Source organism: Canis aureus, chromosome 6 (genome assembly GCF_053574225.1).
Source record: "Canis aureus isolate CA01 chromosome 6, VMU_Caureus_v.1.0, whole genome shotgun sequence".
NCBI lineage: Eukaryota > Metazoa > Chordata > Mammalia > Carnivora > Canidae > Canis > Canis aureus.
In genome coordinates, this window is record NC_135616.1 from 76210622 (window position 1) to 76233445 (window position 22824).

Genomic DNA, 22824 nt, shown 5'->3' on the forward strand with positions numbered 1-22824 from the left:
TTAGCAGTCTTTACGTTCTGTCTCCCTTTCTGATATTTCCCACACATTTCTTCTCCCTTCCCTTATATTCCCTTTCCCTATTATTTATATTCCCCAAATGAATGAGAGCATATAATGTTTGTCCTTCTCCGACTGACTTACTTCACTCAGCATAATACCCTCCAGTTCCATCCACGTTGAAGCAAATGGTGGGTATTTGTCATTTCTAATAGCTGAGTAATATTCCATTGTATACATAAACCACATCTTCTTTATCCATTCATCTTTCGTTGGACACCGAGGCTCCTTCCACAGTTTGGCTATCGTGGCCATTGCTGCTATAAACATCGGGGTGCAGGTGTCCCGGCGTTTCATTGCATTTGTATCTTTGGGGTAAATCCCCAACAGTGCAATTGCTGGGTCGTAGGGCAGGTATATTTTTAACTGTTTGAGGAACCTCCACACAGTTTTCCAGAGTGGCTGCACCAGTTCACATTCCCACCAACAGTGTAAGAGGGTTCCCTTTTCTCCACATCCTCTCCAACATTTGTTGTTTCCTGCCTTGTTAATTTTCCCCATTCTCACTGGTGTGAGGTGGTATCTCATTGTAGTTTTGATTTGTATTTCCCTGATGGCAAGTGATGCAGAACATTTTCTCATATGCATGTTGGCCATGTCTATGTCTTCCTCTGTGAGATTTCTGTTCATGTCTTTTGCCCATTTCATGATTGGATTGTTTGTTTCTTTGGTGTTGAGTTTAATAAGTTCTTTATAGATCTTGGAAACTAGCCCTTTATCTGATATGTCATTTGCAAATATCTTCTCCCATTCTGTAGGTTGTCTTTGAGTTTTGTTGACTGTATCCTTTGCTGTGCAAAAGCTTCTTATCTTGATGAAGTCCCAATAGTTCATTTTTGCTTTTGTTTCTTTTGTCTTCATGGATGTATCTTGCAAGAAGTTACTATGGCCGAGTTCAAAAAGGGTGTTGCCTGTGTTCTTCTCTAGGATTTTGATGGAATCTTGTCTCACATTTAGATCTTTCATCCATTTTGAGTTTATCTTTGTTTATGGTGAAAGAGAGTGGTCTAGTTTCATTCTTCTGCATGTGGATGTCCAATTTTCCCAGCACCATTTATTGAAGAGACTGTCTTTCTTCCAATGGATAGTCTTTCCTCCTTTATCGAATATTAGTTGCCCATAAAGTTCAGGGTCCACTTCTGGATTCTCTATTCTGTTCCACTGATCTATGTGTCTGTTTTTGTGCCACACTGTCTTGATGACCACAGCTTTGTAGTACAACCTGAAATCTGGCATTGTGATGCCCCCAGATATGGTTTTCTTTTTTAAAATTCCCCTGGCTATTCGGGGTCTTTTCTGATTCCACACAAATCTTAAAATAATTTGTTCTAACTCTCTGAAGAAAGTCCATGGTATTTTGATAGGGATTGCATTAAACGTGTATATTGCCCTGGGTAACATTGACATTTTCACAATATTAATTCTGCCAATCCATGAGCATGGAATATTTTTCCATCTCTTTGTGTCTTCCTCAATTTCTTTCAGAAGTGTTCTATAGTTTTGAGGGTATAGATCCTTTACATCTTTGGTTAGGTTTATTCCTAGGTATCTTATGCTTTTAGGTGCAATTGTAAATGGGATTGACTCCTTAATTTCTCTTTCTTCAGTCTCATTGTTAGTGTATAGAAATGCCACTGACTTCTGGGCATTGATTTTGTATCCTGCCACGCTACCGAATTGCTGTATGAGTTCTAGCAATCTTGGGGTGGAGACTTTTGGGTTTTCTATGTAGAGTATCATGTCATCGGCGAAGAGGGAGAGTTTGACATCTTCTTTGCCAATTTGAATGCCTTTAATGTCTTTTTGTTGTCTGATTGCTGAGGCTAGGACTTCCAGTACTATGTTGAACAGCAGTGGTGAGAGTGGACATCCCTGTCTTGTTCCTGATCTTAGGGGAAAGGCTCCCAGTGCTTCCCCATTGAGAATGATATTTGCTGTGGGCTTTTCATAGATGGCTTTTAAGATGTCGAGGAATGTTCCCTCTATCCCTACACTCTGAAGAGTTTTGATCAGGAATGGATGCTGTATTTTGTCAAATGCTTTCTCTGCATCCAATGAGAGGATGATATGGTTCTTGGTTTTTCTCTTGCTGATATGATGAATCACATTGATTGTTTTACGGGTGTTGAACCAGCCTTGTGTCCCAGGGATAAATCCTACTTGGTCATGGTGAATAATTTTCTTAATGTACTGTTGGATCCTATTGGCCAGTATCTTGTTGAGAATTTTTGCATCCATGTTCATCAGGGATATTGGTCTGTAATTCTCCTTTTTGGTGGGGTCTTTGTCTGGTTTTGGAATTAAGGTGATGCTGGCTTCATAGAACGAATTTGGAAGTACTCCATCTCTTTCTATCTTTCCAAACAGCTTTAGGAGAATAGGTATGATTTCTTCTTTAAACGTTTGATAAAATTCCCCTGGGAAGCCATCTGGCCCTGGACTCTTGTGTCTTGGGAGGTTTTTGATGACTGCTTCAATTTCCTCCCTGGTTATTGGCCTGTTCAGGTTTTCTATTTCTTCCTGTTCCAGTTTTGGTAGTTTGTGGCTTTCCAGGAATGCGTCCATTTCTTCTAGATTGCCTAATTTATTGGCGTATAGCTGTTCATAATATGTTTTTAAAATCGTTTGTATTTCCTTGGTGTTGGTAGTGATCTCTCCTTTCTCATTCATGATTTTATTAATTTGAGTCTTCTCTCTCTTCTTTTTAATAAGGCTGGCTAATGGTTTATCTATCTTATTAATTCTTTCAAAGAACCAACTCCTGGTTCTGTTGATCTGTTCCACAGTTCTTCTGGTCTCGATTTCGTTGAGTTCTGCTCGAATCTTTATTAACTCCCTTCTTCTCTTGGGTGTAGGATCTATTTGCTGTTTTTTCTCTAGCTCCTTTATGTGTAAGGTTAGCTTTTTATTTGAGTTCTTTCCAGTTTTTGAATGGATGCTTGTATTGCGATGTATTTCCCCCTTAGGACTGCTTTTGCTGCATCCCAAAGATTTTGAACGGTTGTATCTTCATTCTCATTAGTTTCCATGAATCTTTTTAATTCTTCCTTAATTTCCTGGTTGACCCTTTTATCTTTTAGCAGGATGGTCCTTCACCTCCACGTGTTTGAGGTCCTTCCAAACTTCTTGTTGTGATTTAGTTCTAATTTCAAGGCATTATGGTCCGAGAATATGCAGGGGACAATCCCAATCTTTTGGTATCGGTTCAGACCCTATTTGTGTCCCAATATGTGGTCTATTCTGGAGAAAGTTCCATGTGCGCTTGAGAAGAATGTGTATTCAGTTGAGTTTGGATGTAAAGTTCTGTAGATATCTGTGAAATCCATCTGGTCCAGTGTATCATTTAAAGCTCTCGTTTCTTTGGAGATGTTGTGCTTAGAAGACCTATCGAGTATAGAAAGAGCTAGATTGAAGTCACCAAGTATAAGTGTATTATTATCTAAGTATTTCTTCACTTTGGTTAATAATTGATTTATATATTTGGCAGCTCCCACATTCGGAGCATATATATTGAGGATTGTTAAGTCCTCTTGTTGAATAGATCCTTTAAGTATGATATAGTGTCCCTCTTCATCTCTCACTACAGTCTTTGGGGTAAATTTTAGTTTATCTGATATAAGGATGGCTACCCCTGCTTTCTTTTGAGGACCATTCGAATGGTAAATGGTTCTCCAACCTTTTATTTTCAGGCTGTAGGTGTCCTTCTGTCTAAAATGAGTCTCTTGTAGACAGCAAATAGATGGGTCCTGCTTTTTTATCCAGTCTGAAACCCTGCGCCTTTTGATGGGGTCATTAAGCCCGTTCACATTCAGAGTTACTATTGAGAGATATGAGTTTAGTGTCATCATGATATCTATTCAGTCTTTGTTTTTGTGGACTATTCCACTGAACTTCTTCTTAAAGGGGAATTTTAAGAGTCCCCCTTAAAATTTCTTGCAGAGCTGGTTTGGAGGTCACATATTCTTTTAGTTGCTGCCTGTCTTGGAAGCTCTTTATCTCTCCTTCCATTTTGAATGAGAGCCTTGCTGGATAAAGTATTCTTGGTTGCATGTTCTTTTCATTTAGGACCCTGAATATATCCTGCCAGCCCTTTCTGGCCTGCCAGGTCTCTGTGGAGAGGTCTGCTGTTACCCTAATACTCCTCCCCATAAAAGTCAGGGATTTCTTGTCTCTTGCTGCTTTAAGGATCTTCTCCTTATCTTTGGAATTTGCAAGCTTCACAATTAAATGTCGAGGTGTTGAACGGTTTTTATTGATTTTAGGGGGGGATCTCTCTATTTCCTGGATCTGAATGCCTGTTTCCCTTCCCAGATTAGGAAAGTTTTCAGCTAGAATTTGTTCAAATACATATTCTGGCCCTCTGTCCCTTTCGGCGCCCTCGGGAACCCCAATTAAACGTAGGTTTTTCTTCCTCAGGCTGTCGTTTATTTCCCTTAATCTATCTTCATGGTCTTTTAATTGTTTGTCTCTTTTTTCCTCAGTTTCCCTCTTTGCTATCAACTTGTCTTCTAGGTCACTCACTCGTTCTTCCACCTCGTTAACCCTCGTCGTTAGGACTTCTAGTTTGGATTGCATCTCATTCAATTGATTTTTAATTTCTGCCTGATTAGCTCTAAATTCTGCAGTCATGAAGTCTCTTGAGTCCTTTATACTTTTTTCTAGAGCCACCAGTAGCTGTATAATAGTGCTTCTGAATTGGCTTTCTGACATTGAATTGTAATCCAGATTTTGTAACTCTGTGGGAGAGAGGACTGTTTCTGATTCTTTCTTTTGAGGTGAGGTTTTCCTTCTAGTCATTTTGCTCAGTGCAGAGTGGCCAAAAGCAAGTTGTATTGGGAAAAAGAGAAAAAGAGAGGAGAGAAAGAAGGAAAGAAAAGACAAAGAGAAAAAAAAGGGGAAGAGAAAAAAAAAACGAAAGAAAAAAAAGAAGAAAAAGAGAAAGAAAAAGAAAGGAGAAAAAAAAGGGGGGGTGGGGGAAGGAAACAAATCAAAAAGCAAAACAAAACAAAACAAAACAAACAAAACAAAACAAAAAAAAAAACCAAAAAAAAAAAAAAAAAAAAAAGAACCACGGGGGAGTATCTTCTGATTCTGTGTACTTTAAGTCCCTTGGCTTCTCCTGGAAGTTGTCAGTCTAGCTGGTGTTCTGGGGGAGGGGCCTGTTGTGCTGATTTTCAGGTGTCAGCAGTTGGGGGAGCTGCTGTGCCCCTGCCTGGTGCAGGGCTCAGTGGGGGGTGTTTACCCCGTGAGGCCGCAGGAGGAACAGCCCCAGTGGCGGGGCAGCTCTGGACACCTGGATTCAGCTCCGGCAGGAACTCCGTCTGCAGGGCCTGGAGGCTCCGGGGCGGGGCCGCTGCTCTGCTCAGCTGGGGCAGGAGCGTCCTCGCTGTCCTGGGCCCTCCCGGCCTCTGCCTGTCCCGGGGGAGGCCGGATCCTGGGCTGTGTCCCGGCGCCCTGTGCTCCGGGGCCTGCGCTGGTGGAATCGTGCTCCCGGGCCGCGCAGCCCCCTCCGCGGAGCCGCCGCCCGAGCCCCTCCGAGCTGCTCCTGGAACCGCGCAGCCCCCTCTGCACGGAGCCTCTTCCTCTGCCCGAGCCCCTCCGAGCTGCTCCCGGGGCCGCGCAACCCCCTCCGCGGAGCCGCCGCCCGAGCCCCCCGAGCTGCTCCGGGTCCCGCCGGGTCCCGCCGTGCGCGCTGCAGCCCTTAGGGAGCTCGGCGCACTCTCCTGGGCGCGCAGTTGCTGTTACTGTCCCGGGGAGCCCGAGGGCATCCCCGCCCTCCTGGGTCCTGCTCCACCTCCCCGCGAGCCCCTTTCCCCCGGGAAGGTGGGTGCAGCTCCTGCTCCTCCGGGACGGGGCTCTCCTGTCCTGGGGACACTCGCCCCGGCCTCAGCCCGGCTCCTCGCGGGCCCCTCCCCCTTGGAGGCCTTTGTTCCTTTATTTCTTTTTCCCCGTCTTCCTACCTTGATAGAAGCGCGAACTCTTCTCACTAGAGCATTCCAGCTGGTCTCTCTTTAAATCTCAGGCCGAATTCATAGATTTTCAGGATAATTTGAAGGTTTTCTAGGTAGTTTGGTGGAGACAGGTGATTTGGGGACCCTACTCTTCCGCCATCTTGCTCCTCCCCCGATATGACTCCATTCTTTAAGGTTATGGCTCCTTGTGGAGAAGACCCACATAATTATTCACGTCCTGAGGAGGTATGAAGAACAAAGGGCTATAGGGATAAGTCAGAGATGGCAAATATAGCTAAACACATTTCCTATCTACTTTTACATCTTGGTAAGGCGATATGGCCAGTGAGCGAAGCCACTTCCAGGCTGAGACGGTCAAGTACCTTCCAGTGAACTTAGAGGTGATCTGTTAGAAAATAGTGCACCAAATGACGAAAGAAGACTTAATTCCTGCATCACTACTTGAAGGAGGGTTGACCAGGAGAGGTGACCAGACACATCCTCAATGAATTTTACATGAGTAACAAATAAACTTTGATTGTGTAAATTCACTTAGACCTTGGTATTGTTTGTTGTTGGTTGCAATTAGCCTCCTTGGACTAAAACATGGAATTTAAGAGAGTGTTGCAGTCAATCATTGATGTAATACCAATTACCTCAATATTCAGTAGGCTGAAGCCAACAACCACTTAAGTTGGTCCTGACTCTATGGGCAGCAGTTTGGGCAGGCCCAGTTAAGCCGTTCTCTTCTCCCTAGAAGTCACTCTTGAGGCTGTATTCATATGGCACATTTCCTGGGGCTGGGCCTTACTCACATGACTGTCAGTTGGTGCTGGATGTCAGCTAGGGTGCTTTGACTCTTCTTCTCCAGACCTCAGCCAAATCCTAACACGGGCTCGTCTGCATCATGATCTCAGGCTTCCAAGTAAAAAAGGGGAAGCTCCATGTACAAATGCTATTCAAATAGCTGCTTGTGTCACATTTGCTAAAGTCACACTGGACAAAAGTAAGTAGTATAAAAGTTCCAATTCAAGAGGGAAAGCTCAACCCCACCACTTAGTGGGAGAAGATGCAAAAATCACAAAGTGAGGGAATATGAGTATATGGATAGGGGGATTCATTGAGGTCAGTTTTACAAACAAGCCATCCCAAAAATGGAGATTACATTATTTACATATGTGTGGAATTTTTGAAGGGAGAAATGGTATTTTAGGTGGGCCTGAAAAATATTTTATCAGACTTAAAACAACAATTTACTGTCTCAGAGTTTAGAGGACAAGAAGTCCAAAATCCAGGATGGCTGCACTCTCTCTGGGGGATCTAAGGGAGAATACATTCCTTTCCTCTTCCAGCTTCTCCTGGCTGTCCCGGCATTCCACGGCTATATCACTCCATGTCCACGTGGCCTTCTCCTCTCTTACAGACACTTGTCATTGGATTTAGACTCTTCTCAACTCCCAATCCCCTGATAATCCAGGATGATCTCCTCATCTTAAAATCTTTAGCTTAATTGCGTCGGAAACACCCTTTTCTTCCCTGCAGGAAGGTGATATTTACAGATTCCAGAGATTAAAACATGGACATATGTTTTGGAGGTCTGCCATTAACCCACTACAGGTCTAAATATCAATTAAAAGCAGAGACTGAAATCAGATCTAAAAAAAAGATCGAAGTCTGTGATGCCTATAAGAAACACGTTTTCAATAAAGACCCAAATAAGTTAAAAGTAAAAGGATCGGAAAAGATACACCACACCAACACTTACCAAAACAAAACAACAAAACAAAAAAAAACAAAAACAACTGGAATGATTATATCAATATCTTACAAAACAGATTTCAGAACAAAGAAAAAAATCAGAAATGAAAAGGGGCATTATATAATGATAATGGGCTAAATTCATTAAGAGGACATAACAATCCTGTATGTTTATGCATCTAACAACAGAGCTTCAAAAACCCATAAAGCAAAAGCTGAAACAAGTGTAGAAATAGGCAAATCCAAACTAATTGTCAGAGATTTCAATACTCTTAACAATTGATCGAAAAAGTAGAAAATTAGCAAGGACATAGAGGACTTGAACTCACTGACAAACAGCTCGGCCTAATTGATATTTATTGACTATTCCACCTAACAGCAAAATACACGTGCCATTCCGATGTGTGGTCAAAGGAAGGTTGGGAGGAAGGGATTACAAAAGGGCATAAGGAAACTTTGGGGTGATGAATATGTTCATTATCCTGTCATGATGATTTAATGGGCATATCTTATCAAACTGTGCCCTTTAAATAAGTTCAGTTTACTCTATGCCAGTTATACCTCAATAATGCTGTTTTCTAGAAAAGAGATAACCAGACTAACACATACCTACCTGATAACAGTTATGTCCATGTTTTGGCTTTTGTAAATAATGCTGCAATGAAAATTGGAGTGCAGACATATGTTCAAAATAGTGATTTCCTTTGGATATATACCAAGAAGTGGGACTGCTAGGTACATTTTCAATTTCTTGAGGAACCTCAATACTGTTTTCTACAAAGGCTGTATATTTTATATTCCTGCTAACAGTGCACAAGGGTTCCCTCTCCCCCACACCTTCGCCAACCCTTGTAATTTTTGTCTTTTTTGACAACACTCATCCTAAAAGGTATGAGGTACTACCTCATTGTGGTTTTGATTTGCATTTCTATAATGATTAGTGATGTCAAGTACCTTTTCATATGCCTGTTGGACATTTTTATGTCTTCTTTGTAAAACTATTTAATCCTTTGCCATTTCTTAAATGGGTCTTTCGGTTTTCTGCTATTGAGCTGTAGGAGTTTCTTCCATAATTTGGATATGAACGCCTTATCCAATATTTGGTTTGTAAATATTTTCTCCCGCCACACAGGTTGCCTTTTCATTCTGTTCATTGTTTCCGTTAGCTGTACAGAAGGTTTTAAGCTTGATGTCGATTTTTCTTTTATTTAATTGAAAAATGTTTAATCATGCACACAGCTAACAAGGTTTTGTCATTTACTAGTAAAAAAGTAATAACTGTTCAACCAAGCTAAGCCTCATGCCATAAAGGACTGATAGTAAGATAACCACGGAACTACTGAGCAGCTGGGAGCTAACATACAAGAGAACTGAAAACACAAAAAAGCACTTTCCTGGTTCAATGGTAACAGCAGATTGTGAGCCTGGCACCATGCCAGATGTTCTGTATACAATATCTCATTTAACATTCACAGCAATTCAGCTCTGAGAGAATTCTCACGTTCTACAGAGGAGGAAGCCCAAGGGTGGAGAATTCAAGTAATCTCAATGTCACCGAAGTAAGAAATAGATTAAGATTCAATACTAGGAATTGAACAACACTATTTCCACATGCTACCACGCAAGGATTTATTCATTATAAATAAATATAAATATAAATTTATTATGGGTCAGGTGCTGTTGATAACAGCAGAATTAAACGGCAGCCGGAATATATATATTCCTACCATAATGGGATTTAGACTGGTGGATGAATTATTCGATTATATTCCACACGTACCACGATTTCAAAAAAAATCCCAATACGGACAGAGCACTGTTGCCGTGTGGTGCTCAGTCAGCCATGGTATTTTGATTTTTCTGTGATTACTGCTCCTACGATGCAGCAACGCCATCTGAAATGTGCCATCAGACGATATCATCAGATAGAGCAACTGGCGCTGATGACACCCTTGCAGATTATATGAATATGACAATTCACATGGCGATATTACAGTTTAACTACACGTGAAAGATTCACATTCCACAGGATTTCAAAGAGGCATCAATTTTACACCTGTAGAAGACCTAAAGGGGCCGTGCGGCCTGTGTTGATCGCTGAGGCATATCAGCCGGGCCCACCACTGGGAAGATATTAACATGTATCATACTCGGCAGACTAGTCCTACACGTCAATGTCATGGGTATTTGACCTGAAACTCAGTGTGCCTTTCATTCCAGTCATGGAACAGTGGGCATGCTCTTCTCCCTCAGGCAGCAACAGGAGTGCAGAGAACAACGCTCTGATTTGTATGTTGTATGTACGGCCTTCACCAAGATCTCCTTACAACTGTGTTGGTGTGTGGGAAATCCTACAAAACGGTGGCTGCCCATATCATTTTAAAATCACAATACTAAAATAAATAAATAAATAAATAAATAAATAAATAAATAAATAAATAAATAAATAAATAAATAGATAAAATCACAATACCGACCCTTTTTTTTTTGCAATAAGGTAAAAATGGAATTACATACTTGCTGGGTTTTTGAAGTAATGTTTTTCTGCGTGCAGATTACATTGTTAATATTGAGTATACATGAGAGTAGGTTTCATTTCTAATACTTGCATAACAAAAGGGCCAGAAGTAATTAGTCTGGATATTTTATGTGACAGTGATTGTGTGCATGTACTTTATAATTGGAATGATTGTTCGGGGTTAACAAGGCCGTACTTCACTGTCAACACAAACTTACTTCATTTGAAACGCAGCCCATACACTGCACTTACCATTAATTCAATGACCGTTTGGGGGGAACTTACTAAATAGATTGCCAAATAAAATCATAGTTACCTTATTATCTCAGTATATTGTGTCTCAGAACAATATCCTGGAAACAACTGATGTGTTGATAAAACTCAATACTGATTCTGAACTAGGAAATAATAAGGGGGAAGGCATTTGTATCATTTCTTTACTACGTGACTCAGAGGTGAGGTTTTGTTCCCATTATTCATTCACCCACTCATTTCAACAAGCATTTCTTGTGCAGCCTTTCCTAAGTACTTGTGCCACTGGGCAATTACAAAGATAATTAAGACAGTATTTACGCTTAAAGATTTTACAATCTGGCAATTCACAAAAAGCCCTCAGGAACATAAAACTATACAACAAGAGGGGCACCTGGGCGGCTCGGTGGTCGAGTGTCTGCCTTTGGCTCAGGTTGTGATCCTGGGGTCCTGGGATCGAGTCCTACATCGGGCTCCCTGCAGGCAGCCGCTTCTCCCTCTGCCTATGTCTCTTCCTCTGTGTGTCTCTCATGAATAAATAAAATCTTTAAAAAAAAAAAAAAACCTATACAACAAGAAAGTACAGTGTAACATGTTTTGGATAAACTGGGAGTACTGAGGTGGTACACCCAGCCCAGCACAGCCTGCAGAGGAGCCGGAGAAACCCTAAACAAAGAGAACAGTCAGGGAGAGTTTCCCAGAGGGGGCAACAGAAGGGCTGCAGATTTAAGGACGGGTGTAACTTCACCAGTCCAAAAAAAATAAGGGTATTTTTTATCAGAATAAATAGCACATACACTTATGAAACAAGAAGTCTCTGGCATTCATCAAAGGAGCCTGAATATAGAATAAGCCCTCATTATTTATTATTTACATCAGTGAATCATTCAGTCCTGGTTGTAGTCACGGGTTAAGAAGTGATAATGAACTGAACTAGAGCAATGATGGGGGCAAAGGAGGATCGGTTTAGATACAGACAAGCAAAACTGAAACTGGTAGGACTTGGTGATTGCAGGGGAATATGTGGGAAGACTTAAGGGTCACTCTAAGATCTCTGAATTAGATGAATTGTTGGATGGCTGTATCTTTAAAATAGAAAATAAACAGGGATGATTTCAAAGGGGATGATGATTAAGTGCATTTTGGATATGAAGAGTTTGGGTTTTGTTTTGTTTTTTTAAGATTTTCTTTATTTGAGAGAGACCGAGACCCAGAGAGATCCCAGAGGGAGAGGGAGAGGGAGAAGCAGACTCACCCGCTGAGCGGAGAACCCGATGCAGGGTTCGATCTCAGGACCCCGAGATCATGACCTGAGCCAAAGGCAGACAACCCACTGAGCCACGCAGCTCTCGGAGTTTGGGGTATTTTTAAGTGTGTATGTCCAGCAGGTGGATGGATAGATAGGTGTGTTGCTCTCATACACAATTACTCTGAAGCAGAGACCATTAGCATATATGTAATAGATTAAAAACCTAAGCGTAGATATACTCAGGGAAATATTTTACAGGAAGAAGGGCTGAGGACTACGGAAGAAGGGGAGACGATGGACTGCTTTAAAAGCAACATGCAATTTTAGTCAGGTAAGTAGTGTCTAAGTGCACTGGCTTTAACCATCAAGTCATCCCTGACACTGTAAGTTAGCAATCCGGGTGGAACACAGAACAACTATTCATTAAAGAATGACAGAGAGGATGGAAGAGGTAAATGGCTAAGTTACTTCATACCGTGTAGCCCTTCTACAGCTCACCCAAGAAAACAAAACCAAAATAGGAACATAAGAGCCCAGTGGGGTAGTGCTCTGGGCACGTAGCAATTGGTGGAGGTGCATCCATTGTGAAGTCAGCGGAGGTTCGCTGGGCTTGCAAATAAAAATGTTTATAATTCCCCAAAGAATTTTCTAAGACCAGCTCTGTGAAACAAAGTGTGCTATTGGATGTCCCATTAAATGAAACAAAGATTCCCTATAGGCAACCTTAGGGGCATGTAACATTTGCTCTCAATCATAAGAATTGATAGTGAAAATGCACTCTACATGGAGCAGGACATGTCATAACACACCATTTGGCTATTTGAAAAACATCAAATACATAAATCAGTGTCCAAAAAGAACCGTGCAAAACCGGCAGTATATGGACAAGAAATCTCTGGGCAGCTGTGTGATTCTAGCACTAGTTTGTCCACTAATAGGGCAATACATTCATAATTTATTCAAAGGCAACACTTAAAATCATTTCGAGGCAGCATTTCAGGGACTTTAGATCAAATAATTTGATAATGTATGCATCTGTCCTATTTGTCAGTAAAATGACCCCTTTGTTCTTTAATAAATACAACTTCGAAGTTAGTGTCTTTATCATCTGGTTTTTTAAAGTATTTATCTGTAACAAATCCTATAAATATTTTCAAATCTGCAAATGTATAGAATGTTAATTTAAAAATTCCATATGGAATTTTTGGCTAGTAGTTAGGTATATGGATTTTTTTTATTATTTATTTACAGAGAGAAAGGGAGAGAGCCCACAAGACAGCAGGGGTGGGGGGCTGGGAGGGCAGAGGGAGAGGGAGAGAATCCCAAGCAGACTCCACCCTGAGCAAGAAGTCCCACCTAGGGCTTGATCTCATGACCCTGAGATCATGACCTGTGCTGAAATCAATAGTCAGACACTTAACCAACTGTGCCATCCAGGTGCCCCTTGGTATTTAGGAACATGTATTAGAGAATGAAGAACCGCTGACTCACTTATCCATTCGAAAATTCATTGTTTCTTATTCACTACGTGTCACAGTACCGTTAGAGGGGCCGTGGAGGTACAAAGATGAAAACGACATGTTATTTGCTCTCTCGTTTATGACTATTGGGAAAACTGCAAACAAACAAAAAAAAATCATAGGGAAAGCTAAAATGTAGCCAATAATTATGGGAGATCAAAAGAAGGATATGTAGAGAGGAACCAGAGGAACAATGAAAATACATCTTAAATGACAAATACTAAATAGTCAAAGAATTGAGTAGGCTGGTAGAGTTTATTTTGCCTTTGCAAGTCACACCGTGGCGGACATTTGTTAATTGTGTCCCCAGTGTCACTACAGGCCATTCCCAGCCATGAGTTTGGGTGGGGTTGCCCCTTGGCAGCTCCAGGGAAAGGCCTTGGGTGGCTCATGGATAACAGGTACTCACAAAGACTGGCTCAGGAAAGGACACAGGGTGAAGCGATGGCTCTTAGGGCTTTGGGGGGCAGAAAGGCGTCTTCTTGTTTGGGTGTTCATATTGAGACTCTCTTTTTAAGTGGACAAGGGTGAGAAAGGATGAAGCCCGAGGGGCTGGTTGCAGCCATCTGTCACCAGTGAGAAAAGAGCCTGCCTCAAAAGGGAAGTAGCACTGAAGAGGCATAGCTAGAAAATGGGGAGACTGGGCCCTGCTAATATTGGTGGGCCCTGAACCAAGTCATGCTTCCTGGTTTTGTGAACAAATTCCTTTTAAGGCCACCAGATTAAGTTGTGAGACCTGTATCTTGCAACCTAGAGAACCCTAACGTAACTATTTAAAAATTAAGATAGGTGAAGCTTAGGGGGAATGCATTTCTTTGAATTCCTCTCCTCCTCCTCCCCAAAATAACCAGTAGGTTCGGTATCAACATAAACATCTCAAAGGATGGGAAGGATTATAAAATATATACAATCTCATGTTACATGCAGACGCATGACACAAAATAGCTCTTTCTAGAGCAAATCTGGATGTAAAGGCCTTGCAACTCAAGTGAGGACTCACTTTACCATTCGAAGGCAGAACGTTACACCCCTACTCCCATATAGTTCCGTCTATTGTGAGCGTAGAGGATCTAAGAAAATGTACACACCTAAGCCCTGAGGAGGCTTTTTTAAAGCAAGAGACCCAATGAATGAAACTTAACTTGATGTGAAATGACTCTGACCCTAAAGTATGAAGATCAAATGAAAACTGAAAGAGGCAGACAATCTATTCAGTGTCTAAATGATACCCAGTTATTAAATGTTCGGAAATTATTCGTAATAATACATTTTACTGAACTCTTACTTAGACCTCTGTCATTTTATTTTAAAAATAAAGTCTACGAGGATGTACACACAGGTAACCTGTGAACAGTACGAAAGAGCTTTCTCAGCTGTTTTGTGCCCAGAGGCCTTAACTGAAAAGGAAGATTTTTTAAAATAGATTTTATTTATTCATGATAGACAGAGACACAGAGAGAGGCAGAGACACAGGCAGAGGGAGAAGCAGGCTCCATGCAGGGAGCCTGACGTGGGACTCAATCCCGGGACCCCAGGATCAGGCCCTGGGCCGAAGGCAGGTGCTAAACCACTGAGCCACCCAGGGATCCCAGATTTTTTTTTTTTTTAAAGACTTATTTGGGCAGCCCAGGTGGCTCAGCGGTTTAGCGCCTCCTTCAGCCCAGGACCTGATCCTGGGGTCCCGGGATCGAGTCCCACGCCGGGCTCCCTGCATGGTGCCTGCTTCTCCGTCTGCCTGTGTCTCTGCCTCTCTCTACCTGTGTCTTTCATGAATAAATTTAAATATATATATATATACAAATAAAAAAGACTTATTTGAGAGAGAGAAAGATAAGAGAAAGAGCATGAGCGGGAGGGGCAGATGGAGAGAATCCCCAGCAGACCCCACACAGCACAGAGAGGGACCTGGGGCTGCATCTCACGACCCTGGGAACATGACCTAAGCCAAGACTGGGAGGTGGTCACTTAGCCAACTGAGCCACCCAGGTGCCCCTGAAAAGGATTTTTAAGCCTGGGAACGGAGGTGATATGGAAAGGTTCTGGTTAATCCAGTGATGTATGCTACTGAGTGATTAAAAAACCATTTTCACATTTTTTAAGGTATTGTTTTTAAATTTTGAAATAATTATAGGGCAGCCCGGGTGGTTTAGCACTGCCTTCAGTCCAGAGCCTGGTCTTGGAGACCTGGGATCGAGTCCTGCGTTGGGCTCCCTGCATGGAGCCTGCTTCTCCCTCTGCCTGTGTCTCTGCCTCTCTCTCTCTCTCTCTCTCTCTCTCTGTGTCTCTCATGAATAAATAAATAAAATTTTAAAAAAAGAAATAATTATAGATTCACAAAAAGTTGCAAAGATATAGAGAGGTTCCTTCTACTCGGTTTTCCCCAGTGGTTGCATCTTACATCCTTACAACACAAAAACCAGGAATTTGACATGAGAACAAGGTGTATAGTCCATGTGTAGACGTGTGTGACCATCATGATCAGATCACAGAACTACTGGGGCAGCCTGGGGGGCTCAGTGGTTTAGTGCTGCCCTCGGGCGGGGTGTGATCCTGGAGACCCGGGATGGAGTCCCATGTCGGGCTCCCTGCCTGTGTCTCTGCCTGTCTCTCTGTGTGTCTCATGAATAAGTAAATAAAATCTTAAAAAAAAAAAAAAGGAATACAGAACTATTTTATTAACACAAAGATTTCCCTTGCTCTGCTCTTTACATTCACACCCACCCCATCCCTCAGTACAAAGGTCTTGTAACTCCACTGTAAGATGAGTATTTATTTTCTATTTGAACCTGGTCCAGTCTGTTTCATTTCTGTAAAACACCGTTCCCATCCTTTGTTCCCATCCTTTGAATTCATGTCACGCTTAATAGGTCCTCATCCTCAATTTCTTTCTTTCTTTCTTTTCTTTCTTTTCTTTCTTTCTTTCTTTCTTTCTTTCTTTTCTTTTCTTTTCTTTCTTTCTTTCTTTCTTTCTCATCCTCAATTTCAAAGACAATGCAATCAACCCGCTCCTCCACTTATTTGTCTTATTCCAGAATTCGGTTCTGGAGAAGACACACAAATACACCTGACCTGGGGTGCACTCCCTTCTCAAGTCTGGGTCCACTTTTTCGTGTCTTTTTGCTAAGGGTCCCTCTTTGGTTTTCCTGGTTTCAGGCTCTTTTCTCACATCACTGGCAAGTCTCCAGACCCTGATACCTAATTTATTATTCCAGCATAAAGGAACCAGATTTCCAAAACAGGACTGACTCCACGAATTTATTGATTCGCTGGGAGATTCACAGTGGACCAATAGGGTTGGTTCCACCTACTAAGAAAATTCGAAATACACTTGCAGGGTTGCATGCAGATATCTGCATGCAGATATTTAAAAAAAGAAAAAGAGAAAGTGATGGCCCTATGGTGGCTTAGTGGAACTTCGGTGCAGCTCAGGAAATGTCTGGGCCACAGGGCTCAACCGTGGCCCTCAAGTCTTCAAACCCGAAGGGCACTTAGGGGCGCTTGCTCTCCGACCGCCTTCCCCGGAGCGCGGGCGCGGGCGGGGGCGCGGGCGGGGCGCGGGCGGGGCGGGGCGGGGCGGGGAGGAGGTCGCTCCGCTGCAACACCTGCCGCCGCCTCCCGGCCCTGCGCTCACTTCCCCCCGTGCAGTCTTGCGGGGGGGCCCGGGGCTACGTTTACCTTGCAGACAGGAGCCACGACTGCAGGTTGGATTTTGCGACTACTGAGCCACGCGGAAAGGCCGCCTTCCCCGAGCCGGCCGCGCCTGCCCTGCGCCCCCGCCTGGGCCCCGCGCTCCCGCCTTCCCGCGGCCTCTGCGGGCGCTGCCGCGGCGCCGGGCATCACCGCACTCCTCCGTGCACGCCGAGGCCCACGGAATCCCCAGACCTCAGGCCGGCCCTCCGCGCGGCTTCCGGGCCGCCTCCGCCCGCCCCGCGCCCCCGGCCTCTCCCGCCGCCCGCGGCCATGGCGGCCCGGCGGGGCCCGGCGCTCGCGCTCGCCAGCCTCGGACGGCGGCCCGCGCCGCTCGGGGTCGGAGGCCGGTGCCCGCGGGCCCGCGGCGCGGCTCTGGGCTCCGCTCCCGGGGGAGGCCGCGGAGGCCCCGCGCCCCGCTCGCCGGAAGGACCGGCCGGCGCGGAGAGGCGCCCGGCGAGCGAAGAGTTAACGGCGGCCGAGCGGCGGATCGCGGACCTGCACGCCGCCGCCTGCGCGGTGAGGCCCCGCCCCCAGCCCCGCCCACCCGGCCCGGGCCCCGCCCACCCGGCTCCGGCCCCGCCCACCCGGCTCCGGCTCGGGCCCCGCCCCGGGCCCCGTGCGCCTGCGCGCCGCCGGCCGCGGGAGAGGTCGCTGGAAGCCCGCGCCCTGCTCCCTCCGGCTTCCGACGAGCCCTCGCGCTTCCCGCTCCGACCCTCAGTTCCCTCTGATGGGCAAAGAGCTAACGCGCGTCTGTATTAAATGTGGGTCCTTTGTGATCAGCGGCCGAGCTAAACTCCGGTCCCGGTCTGGGCCCCATCGGGACGGCGTGTGCGCGTGTGTGCGCGTGTGTGCGCGTGTGTGCGCGCTGGGGGGGTCCCAAGGCGTTGGTGGAGGACGCAGAGGAGCTGAGAAGTCACGGGAGAAACAGGCTGTGTGTTTGTCCTCTCGGTTAAACATTTAGCCATCCAATGATACTAATAATGCAAAATTTTTTTCTCTTTTTTTTTAATGCAAAATTAAAAAAAAAAAACTTAATTTTTGCTTCTATCCTTTCGTCCCTTCTCTCCACCCTAACAGCACAGCTGTAAAGGAGACTCTAATCAGGCACTTGCTTTCTTCCCAGACCCATCTTGAGCTCCGTTGTCTTCTGTTTGGAGGGCCAGGCCATCACTTACCAGTACCGATATCACCATCATCTCCCCCCAGAGTTGCTAACACCTCAGATTGTATCAGTTTGAAGGGAGCATTTTCATTCTCTTGAGAGAGCAAAAGATTTGTAGCATGAAGATGTAGAAAACGATGCAAAAGTAACCTATTTAATACACTCTGTGTGACCAGTATTTGATGTCTGGTGTAGGTACAGTTACCTGGTGATGCTTGAGCCAAGGGAGTAGAGAAGAAAACCTTGGAGATTTTCTAAAATTCTAATCCCACCCCACCCACTGCCAGTGAGTAGGCCCTGGAAATCCACTGTTTGGCTCATGGAAGAGTTGAAACCTCTGCATAAAGATTCATCAGGAAATGACTGGCAGCTTTTGATTGATCTTGTTTATAGTCGGTTAAAAATAACGTGTACTTTGTTGCCAATCATCACCATATACGTTTGGCGAATATATGCAAAAGTTTCATTCTTTATAGAGCAAAGAGCATGTGAAGACTGGTCAGTCAGCCTGGGAAAGGAGAGGGATTTTTTTCTCACTTAAGAAACCCACACTTGTTTCAGCAGTGTCGGTATCACAGGTGAAGTAGCTATCTGGGGACCAGAAGTGAATCCGAAAACAAGTCTGTGGTTTTGCTTTTTCAACAAATCAGAGCCCCCCCACCCCCAAGGGTCCTGTCCCCACACCTCCAGGCAGATGGGTCTCTTACCTTTCTCCAGGTGCTGATCTGCATCACTGAACATCTTGTTTGCCAGCCACCATTCTGGTCCCATCTTTGTTGCCACTATTACTTTAGGCTCCTTTCCTGGGGACAAATGAAGTTTGTGTGGGCAGCCAACAAGCTCAAAGTTTTGCAATCAACACGGAGAGCAGGAGAGGCAGCACAAATGCAGGAGCAGTCTGTTCGTTAGGCTTCCAGGTTGCTAGATAATTGCCCTCAGAAGACTCTCAGAAACTATGAAAAGTGAAAAGAAGGCTGCTAACAGAACCCCCAGTGTTTGCTGGGTTTTCTTCCAAATCTTCAAACACAGGTTTCACAAGTAAAGAAGTAAGGTCTTGACAATTGGTCATTCTCAAGTAGTGTTTAGTGCCCCTGGTTTCATGTCATCTGCTTCTGTGGTCCCCAAAGATTTGAGCGGCCCTATGGACTGACCTTGACACTTGCTTGCTGGATTTCTGCTGCCTGGGTCTGGCTTTGCTGGAATACCTTAGTCTAAGACCTAGACTTGAACTCTATATGTCTTTTTGCTTCCTGCCTCATTCATGGAGCACAGTTGGTTAAATTTTCAAGCAGATCAAAATTGTTAGCCATTAAGGAAGACACCCTGAAGAAGTAACTTGTGGCACATACAAAAATATGTTAGAAGACATTCACAGGTCATGCATATTTTCACAAAAAGTTTCTATGCAAGAGTGATGCCGAGTTACTTCACGGTAAAAGGGTTATATAAAAAGCCCAAGAGACAGTTCCTCTGCAGAATCTCAAGGATAAATATCACCCACATGGCCCAAATCCATCGAATAGGCTGCATTATTTCCTTTGCCTTCACACAGTGTACTTGGGATACTTAAAAAAAAAAAAAAAACATGTTTGAATGTCAGTAGAGTATGCTTCCTTGACATCTGAAGTGGTAAAGTAGTAAACGTTACTTTTGATCAAACTTGCGAAAGCAACGAGTGTTAATATGTTAAAACAATACTTTTTTCACTTAAAAACAGAACTAACAACCGTCCCCAAAAAAGAAAATAGTGTAAAATGTGCCATGGAGTAACACATCATGAAGGTAAAGAAAAGTGTTCAATAATAGCAAGGTAATACTTTTCTGTAAGGACTGTTGGTTTTGATTAGCACCTTTTCTGTAAGTTTAAATCATTATCCACATATTTTAAGTACTGAAATTGCAACTGCAACTTCTGAGTGAAAGTTCATTTTCAGCCTCTTAAGCTCTTAAAGTCATCTAAATCACCTGTTATTAAACTTGTTACCTAGAAACTGAATGAAAAATACCTGAGCAGTGGCTACGTAGTTATTGGGTATAGAGGAGTTCTTGTTTTTCCATCAACTTCTCATTTTTCTCAAACTGTATATTTTCTCCTTATGTCACATAAAGTTGGATTGTATATAATGTTGGAATGCGTTCAGCCTTTAATTGCAAGTGCCACCAAAATTGCTGGGAAGAAGTTCAATATTGTTTAAAGAAAATGTTTGCCGTGTTTTATGAGTAGAAATTATGGTGAGGAGATATGGTGAATATTGAGATTAATGAATTGTTTTATTTCATTATTCTTCAGTCTGGCCAGTTAAACTATGTGGATCCAGCTACTGGCTATGTTGTGCTCACGCAGCTCGCCCACTTGGAGAGAGGTGAATGCTGTGGCTCTGCCTGCAGACACGTGAGTAGCAAATTCTCGCATTACAGCAGCAGTTTTCCGTGCTTCTGTAACTTTGTAAATACCTATTATTTGAAAAACAAGTCAAATAAAAAAGCTAAATAGACCTGGAGTGCACTTTTCACAAGCTACTTCAGCCAAGGACAATGAAGTCCTTAGGACCAACATAGGACCTTTAAAGTTAATGGAATTTTGTAGCATTTCACTGTGAGCATCAGCTCCTTGAAATGCTGTGATTTGAAATTCATGGGAGTTCTTTATTACAAGGAAACTTTTCACGAGGTTTCAAGTAAGTCCCGTTCACTAGGCAAGTACAGAGAGGGCAGGAAAAGAAATCCAGAATATTACAAACTAGATCACAGAAGGCGTTTTTGTCTTCACTAGTAGCTGAATAAATAGAAATTTGACCAGCATTGGGAAGTGGTTTTCCTTTAAATGATAATGATTCCTCCTTTCCTCCCTCCCTTCCGCCCTTTTCCCCTCCTTCCCTCCCTTCCTTTTTTTCTTCTTCCCTTCCTTCTCTCTCTCTCATTCTTCCCGTGGCTGTTCTGTACTCTAGCTTAAAAACAAACGTGGTTAACCTACCCCAAACTTAGTGGTGGACATTTCCTAAAATGTATATTTCAGTGGATCTATCTCTGTGTTCACTGATGAAGATGAACTAATCCTTCCCTATCTTGAGCAAGGAAAAGAAATAGGATCCGGTTTGTCACTATAACTTTTTAAAGGCATACTAGTAAGGTAAATTGTTACAGCGTTGAGGTTATAAACAGGCAACAACCTCTGTTTACAGACCACTTGGACTCTACGTTTGGGAGCAAGAAGGCATTATTTCCTTTAACTGACCCACTTGACAATTAAGGACTAAGCACTAAATGCATAGGTTGGTTGTAGCCAGTATTGAAAAATTAAGCCTTCACTTTTATGTGTGTTCCTACCTGTGCCCTTAGCTGTTTCTAATCAAATGCATAAGAGCTTTGCGTAAATTGAGGACTTGAGAATTTTCTCAGAGTGAGTTTTTGACAGTAGAACTCTTAAAGTTGGAAGGTTGCATTTAGGAAGTGATTCTTGGACCCTAATTAGGACCATTTGCCAGAGGTTGCCATTATTCTCCTCTTAGTCTGCAGGACCCAATAGATCAAATGATCTACATAACATGATTAGCAGGCTCCTTTTCCACCATGAGAAGTGTTGTACTTTTTTCAAGATGCTTGTGATATAATTTAACCATAGTTTGTTTTATTTCTTCCGCAGTGTCCCTATGGTCAAGTCAATGTTAAAGATCCATCTAAAAGGAAGAAATTCAATTCGTATTTTTATGTTTGACAACAATTGCATCTCTGTTCTCCATCTGATTGAGCCTAGATTTAAAAACAAACACCCTGATCCAGAACTGCTCTGTGCTGTGAGTGCTTGAGCACTAGTTTAATCATAAGTACGTATATTAAAAGAACATCAATAAAATGAAAAAGCTAGCAAATGTTTGTGTGTTTCTGAAGTGGCACATTGATAGTTATTTTCCTTTCTTTTTGCTTCATTATCAGACACATATGTTGAAGAAAGAAAATAATGACTGTTCCATTAAATAAATAGAAGCAATCGGGTCACATTAGTCGCTCTCGATTTTTCTTATAGCCTCCGTTCGCCTACTGTTTTCTCCTCTGTGTTAGCAACCCAAGGGATGTTGCTGGCAAATACAAGAGTTTGAATGCATTCTTCATTTTATTTATATCTTGAGCTATAAGAAGATTGATATAATGCTATATTGTGCAGCATATGAGTGCCCAAGAAGTGCCATTCTGCATCAAGAAATGCTCTCATCTTCCATCTGTTCTCTCAATAAAAACTCTAAATCATTCTGACTTGGAGGTCAGGCCGCTTACGATGCCTCTGATTAGACCATTCTCACTTCTCTCCCCCACAGTTTCCTTCTCCATGTCTTATGGCACTTCCCAGACAAGTCTGCCTTAGGACATTTTATTATCTTTATACCCATTCCATTCACCACAGTGACACCTTTGGGCATCAGTATCCAACCTCGGTTAGGAGCCCACCGGGACTACTGTTTCTGCACTTTCTTCCCTGCTTCCCTCTGAGGACAATGGCCCTGGAAAGCCTTGCCTTGCCGGTGGAAGCTGTTCAGTAAAATGAGGCTGCTGCCCATTGGCAGGCTGCCTCTACCCAGAGCTGACCCTCAGCCTTTCCTTCCAATAGAACCTGAAAGGCTCTCAAACATCTCAGGGGCCTTCCTTAGTCTCTGCCTGTGGCCTGAATACGA

The 22824-nt window shown here is 43.4% G+C and overlaps 1 protein-coding gene across 1 annotated transcript; it reads left to right on the top strand.

The window, feature by feature from the left end:
* The first annotated feature begins 6346 nt into the window (after positions 1–6346).
* C6H1orf53 (chromosome 6 C1orf53 homolog) lies at positions 6347–22150 on the top strand. Its single transcript, XM_077902578.1, has 4 exons — positions 6347–6409; positions 16798–17511; positions 20448–20549; positions 21801–22150. The coding sequence occupies exons 1-4, from the start codon at positions 6347–6349 to the stop codon at positions 21870–21872; spliced, it is 951 nt and encodes a 316-aa protein (XP_077758704.1). The 3' UTR covers positions 21873–22150.
* Positions 22151–22824: the final 674 nt, after the last annotated feature.

Coding starts and splice junctions, on each gene's coding strand:
- C6H1orf53 (XM_077902578.1), top strand. CDS start 6,347: ATGGCCAGTGAGCGAAGCCACTTCCAGGCTGAGACGGTCAAGTACCTT. Junction 17,512..20,447: donor TGCACGCCGCCGCCTGCGCG/GTGAGGCCCCGC, acceptor ATTATTCTTCAG/TCTGGCCAGTTAAACTATGT. Junction 20,550..21,800: donor GTGGCTCTGCCTGCAGACAC/GTGAGTAGCAAA, acceptor TTTCTTCCGCAG/TGTCCCTATGGTCAAGTCAA.